A 17,153-nucleotide genomic window follows, 5' to 3' on the forward strand; every position below is an offset into this window, starting at 1 on the left:
TTTAGTCTTTGGTCATTAATTTAATGCATGAGCCTTTGGAGATGATTTGAAATGTGATTTTTAGTAGATTTATTTTGATATAAACCAGAATAATAACGTCACACCCATGGTGTTTTTTTAAAATAATTGTGCACAAGTAATACACATAAAACCTAAAAACTAAAACTAATACTGAAACTAACTAAACTAAAACTAAGTATTTATTAAAGAACTAAAATTAATAAAAAACTAACAGAACCACCCTGAAAACTAATTAAAACTAACTCCCAGACACCTGAATGACGTGCTATATTCATGTTTTTTTTTCCATTAATGTCGGAGGAGATAATTTTTCAATATTTTTCGATTTCAGAGTTTACTATTCTTTCTAATGCATTTCAGTGGCCGTCAACTGTAGAAAAAAACATGTCGATATAATCCTCCATCTTCTGTTCATATCTCATTTGTTCCCAATAACGTATAAATACATTTTTTTTAATGTTGTAAGTGTCCCAAAGACGTATTTATACGTTTTTTTTGTTTTTGTTTTATGCTAGAGCATACAGAAGGCTTTGATGCAGCCTCTCAACTGCAAAGAACGGTTGCAGAAATCGTAGTTATTACACAAATGGCCAGCAGGTGGCAGCAGAGCAAAGGAGATCAACCAGGGCCATGTAGAAAAAAAGCTCAATTACAATTTGAAATAGATTTGTGAAAACTGATGAAACTTAGCTCTCTTCTAATGCTAATTGCTGCAAAACGGAAACAGATAGAAACATACTGTTTTTTTCCTGATGAAAGAAGAGAATTTAATCTTTCTTTTGGTAGGTTCCTTTTATAGCAATAGAACACAATATTCTGTGGGCCTTGCAAAATCCGTCAAAATCCAGTCAAACGGCCGGGAGCGAACGGGATTGCGAAATGTGAAAATGGCGGCGAGTGAATGAGTTAAGTAGGCCTATCATTTTTTTTTTTGACCCCGGAAAATCCCGACCGCGTAAAGCCGAATCACAACAAACGTAAAAACACTCCACGCGTCTGTAAACGGCGCCTTCGCCGTCTTTGCCGTCTCGGCGGAGCTCGAGTGGCGAGTCTCGCGCAGCACCTGTGGCCTCATTCCTTAAGCTCACATAGCAGCCCAATGACAGACTGACACCACGTTATGAGCGCAGGGCTGTCATGTCATTTGGCGTGCGTGCGCGTAGGAGTGTGCGCATGTCTGCGTATCGCGTTACAGACAAGGTGGGCAGCCGCACGCAGAACCCGGCACGGACGGTATGCGAGCCGTTTTGAGCAGCGGCTCCTCATTTGGGGCCTCTTCACATCCCGATATTGCCGCCATTGCTACACCACTTGAGGATAATTACAACGCCGGCTTACACGATGGCGGAAAATTAATCCTATTAAGACTTTATTTCTGATTCGCCTCAAAGCGCTCGGGCATTGTGTGGAAAGACGACTCTCGATTGTCTCAGTCTGGTTGCGCTCCAGACTGGCTTCACAAATAAAAAAAATAAAAATAAAAAAATAAAAATAAAAAAATTGTCATGATCTACTCCAGTCTGCTTTGCAAGACAAAATGACAAATAAGAGACATTAAAGTGTCTTTTTTTTTTTTTTTAACATTAATTAATTTTGTATTTTTTCCACAAAAACAGCATGTGGGCTACAACTGCCTTTTCCCCTTCTTCATTTCTAATTTAAATAAAATCATTTTTTTTGGGATATTAATATCGGTTCGATTCGATTCATAAATGAGAATCTCAATTCTTTTATGAATCGATTTTTTGGCACACCCCTATTTTTTACTGTCTTAGAATAAAGTGCAATTGCACCTCCACTACATTAGGGGGCAGTGGCGCTCATTATTGGCAGAGTGTGCGCAGGGAGCATTCGCTCGGTGGTGTAGCGGTTTTGTTTGCACTGAGCATGCGCGCTTTGCACACAGCAAAAAAAAATAAAAAATCAACACAAATTATTCGGGCCCGAGCAGCGACCGTTACGAGGTCCCTATTGCTTTTTGTTCTTATTATTATTGTTATTATTTATTCTCCGCAAACGATCGCATTTTTGAGGACCTAAACATTTACGAAAACTCACCAAACTTTGCACACTTTTCGGGCGAGGCGAAAAATTTGATATTTTTAAAGTTGTCATAACAACGTGACTCTATAGCGCCCTCTCGCGTACTAAAATAAAAACCACAACGTGCAAGTACCCCAGCTCTAGTTTTATACATTTTTGTTTTGCAGGTTAAAGGTTTTTTTGTTTTTGTTTTTTTTTAATTCATATTGGGCTCCTGAGTTTTTGTTGGTGATCAGTTTGAATGCATTATTATTCGTTGATTTTATATAATTTTACTTTTCCGTGTGGCAGTCAAAAAATGTTTATAGTTGAATTAAGGATTTAATTTTATTTTTGAATTTCAGATGCACATTAAATCTTTTCTGTTACAGCTAATAAAGCTATTTTTTATGTTAGTTGGCCCATATTTATATATATATATATATTTTTTTTCATTATCTTATACGTTAATACGGATACAGTGTTATGCAGAGGTGTGCTTATCACAATTTTATAGACAAATGATACGGGGGGGGGGGGGGGGGTTTCTTCTTACTGGGTGGGGGGCGTGACAGAAAATAATTGAGAAGCACTGCCTTAACTAAAGGTAATATCATCCAGGTGAACAACTTTTTTCCATTAACCTTTCCCGCCCTCGGGACTGGTCCAGTTCACAGATGTGCGAGAGCGTCACTCACCTCAGGCAGCTGGGGGGGTGGGGGGGGTTGCATTAGAGCAGACCTGCCATTTGTAGCGGGAGCGCTAAGAGGTTACGTTGTTGTCTGACAAGTCTGGTGGGCTCAGGTGAGGGCATCTCTGCAGCATTGTGATGGATGCGCCTGAGAGCTCCAGGCTTAAACATCGGCTTTTAACTGACAGCTATGCAACACCCCCCCCCCCCCTCCCCCCCAGGTAATGATGTTTACACACATGCAAAATAGAAATGGCTGCATGCCACTTGTCAAAAAGCACCTTTCTAAAATCTTTATACTCGTTTAGTGATCCCCTACGCAGAATAGAAATATAATCGCAGAGTATTTGTTGCACTCGATTACCGTTGGGATTTAGTGTCTTGTGTCTTGCTCAAGGGCACTTTGGCAATGCTCAGGAAAGCAACGTGTCCTCTCTCTCTCTCTCCATCCTGCAGCAATCAGTCTCAATTACACTCTGCTCCAAAGCCAAGTCCCAAGAAACCTTTTTTTTTTTTACTCACCAGTGCCGAATACACATTTTGGATTTTATAGAACCCACTAAAATAACAATTTAGCATTCACGGCATGCTCGTCTTTTGGTAGCTCTGAGTGCCAAAAAAGAAACCTGCAAGAGCTTTTTTCTCCGTTTGGACTCCAGTACTCTGGAATGCCCTTCTGGCAGAAATTAGAGCGGCTACCTAAGTAGAAATGTTCAAAATTCTGACTCAACTGACAGACTTAACTCATTTTTAGACTCTGGCATTTATTTAAGCTAGACATAGGGGCCTGTTTTACTGCCACTTCCCCTCCCTTAAATTTAAAAGAAAAGCAGAAAAATCCAGAATAAAAAGTATGAAAAACAAAGTATTAAAATTACACACACACTAACACCCAAAAATTAAAGATAAATGTTATGAGGTGCAGCTTTATTTAGCTCTTGGGCCCTCAGTACATTCGACCAATACAAACACAGTTTCCTTCATCACAAAAAAAGTGTTCTGAGTCAGGTTTCTGGAGTTCAGCAAGTTCTTAACTCATTCACTGCCATTGACGGATATACACGTCAATGGGAACGGAATTGACTTAACTCATTCACTGCCATGGACGGATATACACATCAATGGCAGTGAATGAGTTAAGGGGATGCTTTACTTACTTAGCCAATTTTTGGCAGTCAAACATGAATATTTTGCCTATAATAAATTTCATTTCATTATTTTTCATGTGCAATGAGTTCCTTTAAAAACACATTTTGCAACTCGCTGTCGACTGAAAATGACATCACAAGGTGCTCAGTGAACCAATCACAGCTCAGCTTGTGAATGTCACGTGACCAAACCTAGAAAAAACAGTTGAGCTGTGATTGGTTACCTGGTAACCAATCATAGCTCAGCTTGTGAATGTCACGTGACCAAACCTAGAAAAAAGCTGAGCTGTGATTGGTTACTTGAGCCCTTTGTGATGTCATTTTCAGTCGACAGCAAGTTGCAAAATGTGTTTTTAAAGGTACTATTTGTATGTGACAAAATAATGGAAGCATCAAATTAATTATCGATAAAATATGAACTTTTTATTGCTGTAATGGGCTAAATAAGTGAAGTTAAGTATACTGTAAACATATGTGGTCTGTATGCACACACGCACTTGGAGCCAGCCATCCAACCACAATCATGACATCACCTCGTCTTCCCGGACCTGACCCTCACCCTGTGCCCACCAGCCCCCACAGATCCCATAACGTGGACATCCAGCATTCCTCAGTCTGTTGTGAGAAAAAGGTCGTCTGGGGATCAGGGGCCTCGCGGAGTCTTGAGCCACAACAGGTCGAGACAGGCCAGGCGACAACACACGCAGGTCGACTACTTTTAGCCCCGCCCCTGACGCGAAGGGCAAATCAGGGATCCCTTCAATCGCGTGGATGTGTCAATAAACCCCGATTATGGTCCAATCCAAACAGAATCAACTCTTTGACCGCCAAAAACGTTTCATAACGATCAGTAAAATCACGACGTATATTGCCATAAACGTTAAATAACGTCAACAATTTTTTTTTTTCTTTCAGTGCACGTCCAAGTGCAGCGCTGCCTGGTCAATGGGTTGTGGAATCTAAAACACTCGAAACTATGGCCAGCAGATGGAAGCATTGTATCTCTTTTCGTCAATGATCAAAGCCTCTGCCATATCAAAGGTTTTCTTTGATAACGTGTAGGGACGTCACGATAAGAGCAATATCGTGATATCGTGACATTAAAACTTCCACAATATCATCGTTGTCATGTTCACAATATTTAAAAGGAACACATTTGTTAAAAAAAAAAAAAAAAGTCAGGCTGATTTCCATTTGTGCAGTTCTAGCACCCTTTAGTGGCTATTTTATTCGTGCAATTTAATTTTCATTAGGGATGTTTTGGCCTTCTATGTTTAAAATCTATGCTAATTGTCAGACGAAGGGGAACCGAATTTGCTTGTGAGGCGATCAATGTGTGCGTGCATTAGCAAGTAAGTGCCTCAATATCGTGATAATATCGTATCGTGATGTTTGCATGTCGTTACATCCCGAATAACGTGCGGCAGTCAAAGAGTTAAGAGTCCAAACCTGCCTTGGTTCTTGTCAAGATTTTGTACTAAATGTTGTCGTAAAAAAAACGTGCCGGTGAAGGAGTGCTTTGATATGTTGTTGAGGTTTTCACACTTACGCAACTTGGCCGAACGTTTGAAAAAAATGTCACTTGTCAAGCGGCAAAGCAATAAAAAAAAAAAAAAAAAGGAAGAAAATCAGGAAGATGGAATCGGGTGAAAATGAGATTTAGAGGTGTTGAAATGACTTTTTTTCACTGGGAAAAAATAACAGACGTGGCTTAAGTGTTTTTTTTTTGTTTTTTTTTCCTGCAGGATATTTTTGTCTTTAAGACAGCATTCATGTCACCCTCAGTTAGCCTCCGACCATCACGCAAGGGAGGAAACACTGGCCGGTATTCTTTGGCCTGCTCGGACTCAATGGAGCTTTGTGCAGCCAACTGATGGTGTTGAAATGACTCGGAGGCCACACTGAGGCAAGACCGGCTCCTGTCCTCCAATAAGGTATCACCTTTAAAAAAAAGGTGGATTCATTAGGGTCGAGATTGGAGGGAACCCTGCCCAAAACCGACGTGCACACACGTTAAAGGGCGCACGCATGTCAGCATTCCGGAAGCAGCCGGCATTGACTTGCAATTTCCAAATGTGTTTTCCTTTCTTGCTCTGCTGCTGCTGCTGCTAAGTGAGGCAATGCTGCTCCCAAAAACACCCCATTAAAGTAACATTATGTAACTGTTTTCTTTCAAATAAGACCTTTATTTAAAACGATGCACTGACTTCTAATGTGGAGAATAGTGCACATGCTCCAGTAACACAAACCACTTTTTTTTTTTCCCTGAACCGAACCAGACCCAACACAGCATTGACACATCATAAAACGTGTTTAGTTTTCTGCAGAATATTCCGCACCTGACTTTTTTTTCCCTAATTAGGACTTGAGGCAATGCAAAAGAAAAATACAGTATACCGTTCATTGTTTTTAATATAATAGACAATATTGGCTTACCCCAAAAAAACGCCAAACATCTCATATTAAATACAAGACATTTTGAGCCCTCGATTTCATTAGTATAATATAATTTTTCCGATTAAAAAAATCTGGTGTATATGATCTGACACGTGCATTGCACGGATAATCCATTAGAGCAGGGGTGTCCAAACTACGGCCCGGGGGGCCATTTGCGGCCCGCCGTCCATTTTTCAGTGGCCTGCGACATATGCTAAAAATGGCATTTAACTCGGTTCAAATAAAATAAAAACAAAAATGTTTGGAGATGGTCAAAATAAGAAGGGAAAGGTGTCGAAAAACACGGGTGCTATTAAAGGTTATTTTAGTGAACTAAAACAAACGAAAAAACTAAAATTCGAAACAAGAATTTCATTAACGAGATAAAATAAAAACGAAGATGCCTTTTTTTTTAAAAAAGAAAACCAACTGAAACTACATTTTATGTTTACAAAACGAACTAAAATAAAACTAACTACAATTATAGCAAAAATGTCATTTGTTTTAATCTTTGGTAATTAATTTAATATATGAGCCTTTGGGGATGATTTTAAATGTGATTTTTAGTAGATTTATTTTGATATAAACTGGAATAATGACGAAGGTGTTTTTTTTTTATATTGCGCACGAATAAAACACATTAAAAAACACAAAAAACTCAAACTAATACTGAAACTAACTAAAGTAAAACTAAGCATTTATTAAAGAACTAAAACTAATAAAAACCTAACAGAACCACCCTGAAAAGTAATTAAAACTGACTAAATTCATAACATTATGTGGCCCTTGCGTCCTTCTGATTTTCTGCATGTGGCCCTCAAATGAAAAAGTTTGGACACCCCTGCAGTAGAGGGCAGTATCACCCAAAATGAGAGACACCTACTTAGTAATAGTGTCTAATGTTCTTTCTGATTTTGGGAAATACTAATATGTTTGATATGTATGTTTATGGTGATATTTTTGACAGTTATGAACGTACGAATTTCAAGTATTGTGACCGGTTGTATCAAATATGACACAAATGGAAAGTCATGTGGAAGTTGATTTAAAAAACAAAAAAAACAAAAAAAAATTGTTGCTGAAAAGGACCAATAAATACTGTATTTGCAATATCTCATACATTTTACGGTTCAGGCTTTCGAGACACATACCTGTTTGCAACAAGGCGACGCCGCTGTCCGATACGTCGTAATCCTTCTGGATGTCAAGTGCGACGCCTGCAAACAGGAGAAGATCAGTTTCGATTCAATTACAAGACAATGCTCGATCATTCTCAAAAGTGACAAAACAACGACATTATTAACATGATGGATAAAAAGCCCTAATCAGTGACTTAATCATTGAGCAGAAATGCGCCACAGTAATTAAGTGCTCCCTTTTAACTCATTTGCTCCCAATAACGTGTAAATACGTTTTTTTAATGTTCTAAGTGTCCCAAAGACGTATTTATACGTTTTTTTTTGTTTTTTTATGCTAGAGCATACATAAGGCTTTGATGCAGCCTCGCAACTGCAAAGAACGGTTGCAGAAATGGTCGTTATTATGGCCAGCAGGTTGCAGCAGAGCAAAGGACATCGACCAGGGCCATGTAGAAAAAAAGCTCAATTACTTACAATTTTAAATAGATTTGTGAAAACTGATGAAACTTAGCTCTCTTCTAATGCTAATTGCTGCAAATTGGAAACAGATAGAATCATACTTTTTTCCCTGATGAAAGAAGAGACTTTAATCTTTCTTTTGATAGGTTCCATGCTTTTATAGCAATAAAACACAATATTCTGTGGGCCTTGCAAAATCAGTCCAAATCCAGTAAAACAGCCGGGAGCGTACGGGTTTGCGAAATGTGAAAATGGCGGCGAGTGGATGAGTCAATTGACACAAACATCATTAGCAGTGGCCTGCGATAATTGGACAATTTGGGTTTTAATGTCACCCCGCGCAAACGAAGACGGCTCAGCAGGAATCTGCGTGAGGTTAAATATAGCCGACGGCTCCTTTCAGCCTCGCGGATGAACAGAGGCGTCGTACCGGCCTTGTAGCGCGAGAAGCCGCCAGGTCTTTGGAGGCATCTGAAGCCTGTTTCTGTCACCCAAAGCACACGTTTGCAGACAGGAAGACAATTCCCAGAGTACGCATTGCTCTCGTGCCACAATCACACCCCTGCTTTAAAGCATGAAACTACACTGATGACACTCCTGATGATGACATCATGCCGTCATCCAAAATGCGACGGCGTATCTGGAACAAGACATCCCGGTCGCAGGCCTGTTTATCAGTACACCCTCCCAGAATTCATCAGTAATTAGGCCAAAAGAAGTATGCGAACTCGCGAGGGCATACAGGCAGCCTCCTGCGTGGGAGGGGGGGGGGGATTCCTTCGCCAGATGGTGGAGTGTCTCTTGGACGCAGTCTCCATTTGTGTGCGCCACACACATCCACTCACACCGCACACTTAATGGGATAAATATTGCAGGTCGAATTCGGGCTGGGTATCACGATACGGGGTCACGATACGATACGTATCACGATACATGGGTCACCATACGATACGTATCACGATGCATGGGTCACCATACGATACGTATCACGATACATGGGTCACCATACGATACGTATCACGATGCATGGGTCACGATGCGATACGTATCACGATACGGGGGTCACCATACGATACGTATCACGATGCATGGGTCACGATGCGATACGTATCACGATACGGGGGTCACCATACGATACGTATCACGATGCATGAGTCACGATACGATACGTATCACGATGCATGAGTCACGATACGATACGTATCGCGATACATATGTATCCCAATACTTGATCTTCAAGGCGATACGTATCCCGATATTTCACATTCATTTACTTGCATTTTATAATAACAGTCATATGTATACCAAAAGGATATGTTAATTATGCTGGATGACAAAAATGTTTTTGTTAATAGCTCTTCTGGTTTACCACCAAGCAGCATGCCTGGTTTAAATGTGTACGCTTTGCAGAGCAAGAAGCAGTTTTCACAGGCACACCGGGAAAATGTATTAATAGGAATGAGCCGATATGAGCAAAAATATCAAAGTATTAAAATTACAGCTCTAAAATGTGCTTATTTTATTTTATAAACAGCATTTTTTTCATGAAACACATTTTATTGCTTTTTTTTAAGACAAAATATAGGAAAATTAGTGCATTGAGAAATGTGCCATGTTAAGTTTAAAAGTAAATAAATGTTGATATTCTTCCTCTGCTTTCATTTTTCTTAGCAAGACGCAGTGTCCAATCACTGGTGAGCTATTTTTGCATGAATTGAAGGCAATTAACTTCAAAGACGCTGCTGGTTTTTATTTTTTTAGGTACAATGCAAGCTGCAAAGGCAAACGTTAACTGCAATATTTAAAGTTACCGAGCAATATCGATTCTGACGGCTGCGTATCGATACGTGTATTGTCATGAGGCCCGCAACGATATATTGCCGTATCGATTTTTTTTTAGCACACCCCTAGGTAGAACTGGTTACTTGTAAGAAAACAGAACTGGATATGATAGGAAATTGAAACTGAAAGTCATATTGTATGTTATCGCGCAACTTCTAGTGAGACCCGTTGAAAAAAAGAGAAACATTTATTTATGCGGTGTAAGTGGTGTTTTTTGCACAAAGATTCAAGTGCAGCGAGCCGTGTAATCAACTGCGCTAATCTGTAACGGATTACAGAGAGCAAGTCGCTCCCGTGTTTGTGCAGCAAACCTATCAAGAACTGTCATCTACTCTCAGCGAGGTCCCGTAAAGCTCCTAAAAAAAAAAAAAAAAAAAAAAAACATTGTTGCCCTTTCTGTTTGTCTTCCCCTTTTTGTTCAACTTGCTCCCTCCTAAATTTTGTGATTATTTTATCACCGACTTTGGGAAGAAAAAGCACCAGCGGCCAACGACGGATGAATTGTAAAAATGTGTCAGATGATGAGGTAAATACAAAGACCAAGAGAGTACAGTTGCCATGGCGATGCTTGGTACTCAAAAAAAGATAAAGGTCAAGCATCCACAAGAGGAATTGAACTCTTTTTTTTTTTTTTTTTTTTCAATATTACCTCCTTTCTGTTGAATTTTAGTGTTTCAGCTGCTTCCTGTTAAAAAAGGTGATGCCAAAAAAATGTTTTTTCCATTCACAAACAGCATCAAATCACCACAAAAAGCGTGCGGGCTTTAATAGGAATATCGTTAGCATGTGCATGCTCTCTGCTGTTTGTTTTGTTTTGTTTTGTTTTATCGCAAAATGATCATAACAGGCGATGTTGACTATCACGATTCGATTCGTATCACGATTCACACGTCACGATTCGATTCGATACCGATTAATCCCGATACGAATTTATAAGTCGATTGTTGCGATTTTTTTTCATTCAAATTTAGAAAATACTCATCAGTAAGCTTGTAGAGTGTAAGATTTATATGAAAATGTATTATTTATTTATCTGAAATTTCAGTCTTATAGAGGTTGTAATTTGTTTCATGTTTGAACAGCATTAAAATAAAAATATTAAGGCTTAATGTTCCGTTCATATAACATTCTTCCATGCTCAAGGTGTGAATCCTAACTCGAAGTCAGACGTTTTGTTGAATATTTTTCCATTAAAAATGGAAGTTTAAAAATCGATTCACACACACACCAAAAAAAAAAGAAAAGGCAATGATGATAAGACGTTGAATCAGTAAGACTACCGAATGAACAATTCTGAGCTCTTAAAAAATAAAAATAAAAAATAAAATAAAATAAAAAATCTATTTTTTTTTTTTATTGAATCGATTCGAGAATCGCGCGATGTAGTATCGCGATATATCGCCGAATCGATTTTTTTTTTTAACACCCCTAATCAGTAGAGGACAGATTTTACATTGGGACCCCAGCAGAAACTGGTGTGATGTCCAGATTCTATTTCTGCCCAGAGAAAGTCGGCTAAAAGGAAAGGAGAGAATGGCAGCCCAGTTTAAGAGCAGTGAGATGCATTAAGAAATAGTTGATGGCCTTAAAAAAAGTCAGTCGGGGTGACCACTGAATGAAGCCCCCCCCCCCCCCCCCCCCCTTGTTTACATCTATCACGTATCACACTGGGGGGTGTGTGCTCTTCTCGCCCCTAATTTCACTGTCTGTGTGTGTGTGCAAGTGAAAGGGAAGCAGTGGATGGAAGTCATTCATTCTGGCCCGGTGCAGCGGTAAACCGCCGTGCTGATGTGGCTCGATCCCCCCCCCCCCCCCTTCCATTCCGGCAAAAGGGGGGCGATCACCCAGTCAGTATAAATAGTCAGGCAGGGGAATATAATAACCGAGGAGAAAGTGCATGTTTGGGTTTGATCAGTTTTTAGATGCGAGCATGAGATAGACGCTCAGAGGCGTAAACAAACGTGCGGGAACAGAAGAGCGGCTCAGACTGAAGTGAAAGAGAAGTGGACCGCAAATATGTCCGACTGTGGCCGGTGGGCTCCTGACCGACTGTTCTCCTCCCTTGCCATGTGGCCACAGTAGGCGAGGAAGCCAATTTTTTTTTTTTTTTTTTTTTTTTTTCAATTCTTTCCTCTGTCACACAGAAAGGAAATGTAGTGCAGATGTCTGAGAAACAGCGTGGAGCTCGCTGCCTTCACGGTCAGGCTAAAGAGCATGTTGAGGTGGAGTCACACAAAAAAAAAATAAAAAATGCAAAAAATAACAAGAGGTAGAAAGTATTCATTGTTGAGTGGAAATTGAATGTGTCATCCAAGCAGCCCACTCAGTTTCAAAGCTGCTCTCTGGTAAACTACAGCTATTGTAAAGGACATGTTGATTAACTCAGTTGCTCCCAATAACGTGTAAATACGTTTTTTTTTAAATGCTCTAAGTGTCCAAAAGACGTATTTATACGTTTTTTGTTTTGTTTTTTTTATGCTCGAGCAGAAGGCTTTGATGCAGCCTCTCAACTGCAAAGAACGGCTGCAGAAATGGTAGTTATTACACAAACGGCCAGCAGGTGGCAGGAGAGCAAAAGAGATCAACCAGGGCCATGTAGAAAAAAAGCTAAATTACTTAAAATTTCAAATAGATTTGTGAAAACTGATGAAACTTAGCTCTCTTCTAATGCTAATTGCTGCAAAACGGAAACAGATAGAAACATACTTTTTTTTTTCCTGATGACAGAAGAGACTTTAATCTTTCTTTTGATAGGTTCCATGCTTTTATAGCAATCGAACACAATATTCTGTGGGCCTTGCAAAATCAGTCAAAATCCAGTAAAACAGCGAATGGGACTGCTTCTGTGAAAATGGCGGCGAGTGAATGAGTTAAGACTGACTGTCTTCAAATTTACTTATCACATTAAAAATATCATATTATACGATCATTCGAGTCATGATCGTGATTTTGTTGATTTTTTTTGTTTTGTTTGTTTTTGTTTTGTTCAGTTGTTTTAATTTTATCATGTTTTCCTGGTTGTCGCTGTCAGTGTGACATAATTTTGCAATATGTGAATTTGTTAATATGTCATGAAAAAAAAGAGTGGATTTAAGTTCAATTAGACAAAAAGATTAATAAATAGGAATTTAAGTATAATAGGGTAAAAGAGAAAGTAATTTTTTATTTTTTATTTAATTTATTTATTTATTTATTATTATTTTTATTGTTTATTTTGATTTTAAACATGGTGCCCTAAAGAGGTTTGAGTTACCTGAAATATCTAAAAACTTGGATGAAAAGATATTTTATTTTGAAGGCTTGTGAACACATGACCGGGAAGTGATCTAGTCTAGTTCAGGCCAGTTCACGTTAAGCCCATAGCAAGTCTTTTTTTTTTTTTTTTTTTTTCCCCCGAAAGTACTGTTTCTTCATTTCTTGGGACTTTTCGATTTATGCTTGTTAAGTTTTGTTGTTGTTTAATGCTAGGAACGTGTTTGCTTTTCGTTCTTTTTTTAAAATAATATTGTGATATTTGAAAGCATACCTGCCTTGGAAATGGAAAATAAAATACAGTGCTCCATCCGCCAACATTTACAAAAAATGAGACTCGGTGTAAAAACGGGCACGTCATCATTTTCAGGTGTAGTCGACTACAAAAAGTAGACTTCGATTTTAGACTCGATAAAACGAGGTCTAACTTGAGACACAGGTGGATGTCGTATTTCACTCAGAAATAGGACAACTGCATGGGAAAATCCCTTTGAATCATTGTAGAAATAAATTCATTGAACAAATGATCAAATTCAACCGTGCAGTACAAGCATTGGATGTACATCATCCGCAAGTATAAATGCACTATGCAAGTGCCAGTCTCCCGCATGAACCCCCAATTTCTAATGTCAAGGACTTTGTGCGGTTCGACCGCCCTGACGTTAATTGCAACGAGGGGAGCCGCTTCGATTGGCAGGGAGTCGGCTGTGTTCCATCACACAACAAAATACAGAAAAAGCATCAAAAGGGCCTATTTTATCTGTCCATGACAAGCAGAGTACCAAAAAACTCCACCCATGTGTGCAGCGAAACTGCACTTTCCGCTTGACTTGGCTATGTCATCATGTGACATATACAGCTCATTTGCATGAGATTGGAGGACCGCCCCTCGAAACGCGACGCTTTCAAGAAAGACTGTAACAAAGCTCGTCTGAAGCGGTCTTCACTCTAATACGCTACATTTGTGACAGCTTAACTGGGGCAAAATCTCATTAATGGCTTGCAGGTGTGCCAGCTTCACCACTTTGATTCATAGGCTCTTCTTCTTTTTTTTTTTTTTTTTAATGCAATTTTCTTTCACTAATCAAAAGCTTTAATTCAGCTCCGGTGCCGCGGAGCATTCGCCCCAGTCAGTACGTGCTAAATATTTGATGGCTGTAGCGGGAATTCACAGTGAAGCACCACGAGAGCAGACTGAACCTATAGCTCTTCAATAATACATTGAGGGGGGCTACTCGCACACTTGTTGGGGGGAAATCGTGCATTAGATGGGAAACGAAAGAGGGGAAGTGAAGCGAGGCGAGGGTATTTTGAGGGGAGACGAGTGACGGACAAGCAAGGCGGTCTTTCTAGTCAAAGTCGGGTTCTACGCCATTTCTGTAGTCCATGGAGGAACTGGTTTGATCTCTCTTTACGCAGCGTTCTGAGCAGCCCCAGAACTCGAGAATATTGTACTTGAAAAAATAAAATTAGGAAAAAATAAATGAAAAATGAAAAGATGTGAAAAAAAAAATAAAAATGAAAAAATAAAATGAAAAAATATGTATCACATCATCATGCTGTGCAATTAATCGAAATTCAATTACAATTTCAATTATTACATTCCACAATTATAAAATCAGCATAATCGCAAAAAAAGATAATTAATACTAATTTTTGTATTTTTGTATATACATTTTTTTTTCATCCAAAAGGAACTTGCATAATTATAGTGTTTCAAATAATTGTATTTGTCTTAATATTTTTGTATTTTATTTATTTATTTATTTGTAAATATTTTCTTGTTATGCACCAAAAAATAAATGATCATCCTAACGGCACAGTGCACAAGCTGCACAACCAACTTAAAGTTTTTTCCAACATAAATAAATATTATCATTATAAATATATATTGTTATAAATCCTGCGATTGGCTGGCAACCAGTCCAGGGTGGACCAGCTGAGATAGGCTCCAGCACCCCCCACAACCCTTGTGAGGAATAAGTGGATGGATGATGGATGGATATTGTTATAAATTCTGTTTGGTCCAAAAGGAACCTTAGCATTTCTATTTTCAAAATTGGTGTCATTTTTAAATGCGTAAACATTTTCTTGTTTTGTACCACAAAATAAATGATTCTGTTTAATCCAAAATGAACTTGTGCAATTATAGTGTTCCTATTTTTTTTTAATTGGTCTTAAGATGTTTTAAATGGTGAAACATTTTCTTGTTTTGTACCAAAAAAAAAAAACAATCATTTAAATAATCGTGATTTAAATTATTGCCAAAATAATTGTGATTATTATTTTTCCCCATAATTGAGCATCCCTAATGTGAATGTTGTGCATGTGAGAATATGAGGGTGTCCAAAAAAGCAGCCATCATGTATGAATCAGATGAATTTTGTCACAACATTGAAGTCATTGTGTAGCATTTCTAATGCAACGTTTTCTTGTCCTCACTTCAATCTGAGCATATCAATCCGCTTCCGGTGGTTTTGTGTAATTACTACAACAATATTTCTACAGTCAAGATAAGCTTTATTAGATTTCTTTTTGCGTAATAGTTTTCATTAAGATGACACGGGTTTAATTATTAAACGGATTAGGCGGCGTGAATCTTTCCGCTGTGATCTCGATCTGACGTCCTCTTCATGCAGTCTTTCTTTAGCCGTTCGAATGTCTTCGGGTTCGCGGTGCCTCAACACTGTGTTGATATGTGATACAAAGAGAGGAATGGGAATCTATTTGCAGCTCAATTTGGCATCAAATCACGGAAGACATTGAAAGCGCATCAAATATGGAGTCAGGTGTAAAATGGTGCCAATATGGTGCAGACTTTAAAAATTAAGCTAAAAATTGCTTTTTAACATATCCATTGTGGAGAAAGTTTTTTTTTTGTTTGTTTTTTGGTCTGGAAAAAGGCAAAACATATCGTTTATCTTTTTAACTCATTTACTCCCAATGACGTATAAATACGTTTTTTTCAATGCGCTAAGTGTCCCAAAGACGTATTTAAACGTTTTTTGTTTTGTTTTTTTATGCTAGAGCATACAGAAGGCTTTGATGCAGCCTCTCAACTGCAAAGAACGGTTGCAGAAATGGTAGTTATTACACAAACGGCCAGCAGGTGGCAGCAGAGCAAAGGAGATCAACCAGGGCCATGTAGAAAAAAATCTAAATTACTTACAATTTTAAATAGATTTGCGAAAACTGATGAAATTTAGCTCTCTTCTAATGCTAATTGCTGCAAAACGTAAACGGATAGAAACATACTTTTTTTTTTTCCTAATGAAAGAAGAGACTTTAATCTTTCTTTTGATAGATTCCATACTTTTATCGCAATAGACCACAATATTCTGTGGGCCTTGCAAAATCAGTCAAAATCCAGTAAAACAGCCGGGAGCGAACGGGATTGCGAAATGTGAAAATGGCGGCGAGTGAATGAATTTTAATAGGCGCAGACCATCAAACACAAAATGCGGCTTTTGGGTTTTTGGACTCTGTGCACTGGAATGTCACTATGTCTCCTCCGTGCGACGTCTGCAAAATAAGAACACCACTTCCACTCCGATACATCAAAAAGGATTCCCTATGGGCAACCATAACTACTACATTTTGGTCATAAATAATAACATATCTACCATACCCATCTCGTGTAATTTAACTAAGTGTAGACATGTATTTTTATTCTAGAAAGTTTGAGATAATTATGAGAACAGAACATGTTATTACCATGACCAGACTTCCGTCTGGATTTTCATGGAAATCGCACACACCAACACATTTGTACATGACGGAGATGCTGTCAAGGTGACCTTTGAAGTGCGTCTCCCTTTCAGTACGAGACATTTTAATAAACTCAGTTTCAGTCAAGTAGTCGCAAGACAGTTTAGCTCAGGCTAAACATAAATTAGATGTACATCTCATTACTGCCTCCACCATTCCACTAGCAGAAAACTAAATATGTTTTTTTTTTTTTGGCTCAACCTCCCTTAATTAATAATGTGACCCATTTCTAAATTTAAACTACATTATTTATGACACAAATTTCGTAGCAATAAGGTCAAAGTATGTGAAAGGCATAGTGGAAGTGGAAGGCATAGTTTTGTTTGTTATGACACTTCTTACTTCATTGAAGCGGCCTTTGTGTTTACCGTTTTG

General features: G+C 38.6%; 1 protein-coding gene across 1 annotated transcript in view; it reads right to left on the minus strand.

Annotated features, from left to right (window-relative positions):
* The window catches only part of spns2 (SPNS lysolipid transporter 2, sphingosine-1-phosphate), a 69,493-nt gene that overhangs the window by 41,184 nt on the left and 11,156 nt on the right, over positions 1 to 17,153 (minus strand). The window contains exon 2 of the mRNA XM_077505354.1: positions 7,470 to 7,535. Coding sequence (XP_077361480.1) covers positions 7,470 to 7,535 — 66 coding nt within the window. The remainder of the gene's footprint in view (positions 1 to 7,469; positions 7,536 to 17,153) is intronic.

This window comes from Festucalex cinctus, chromosome 18, assembly GCF_051991245.1.
Source record: "Festucalex cinctus isolate MCC-2025b chromosome 18, RoL_Fcin_1.0, whole genome shotgun sequence".
Lineage (NCBI taxonomy): Eukaryota > Metazoa > Chordata > Actinopteri > Syngnathiformes > Syngnathidae > Festucalex > Festucalex cinctus.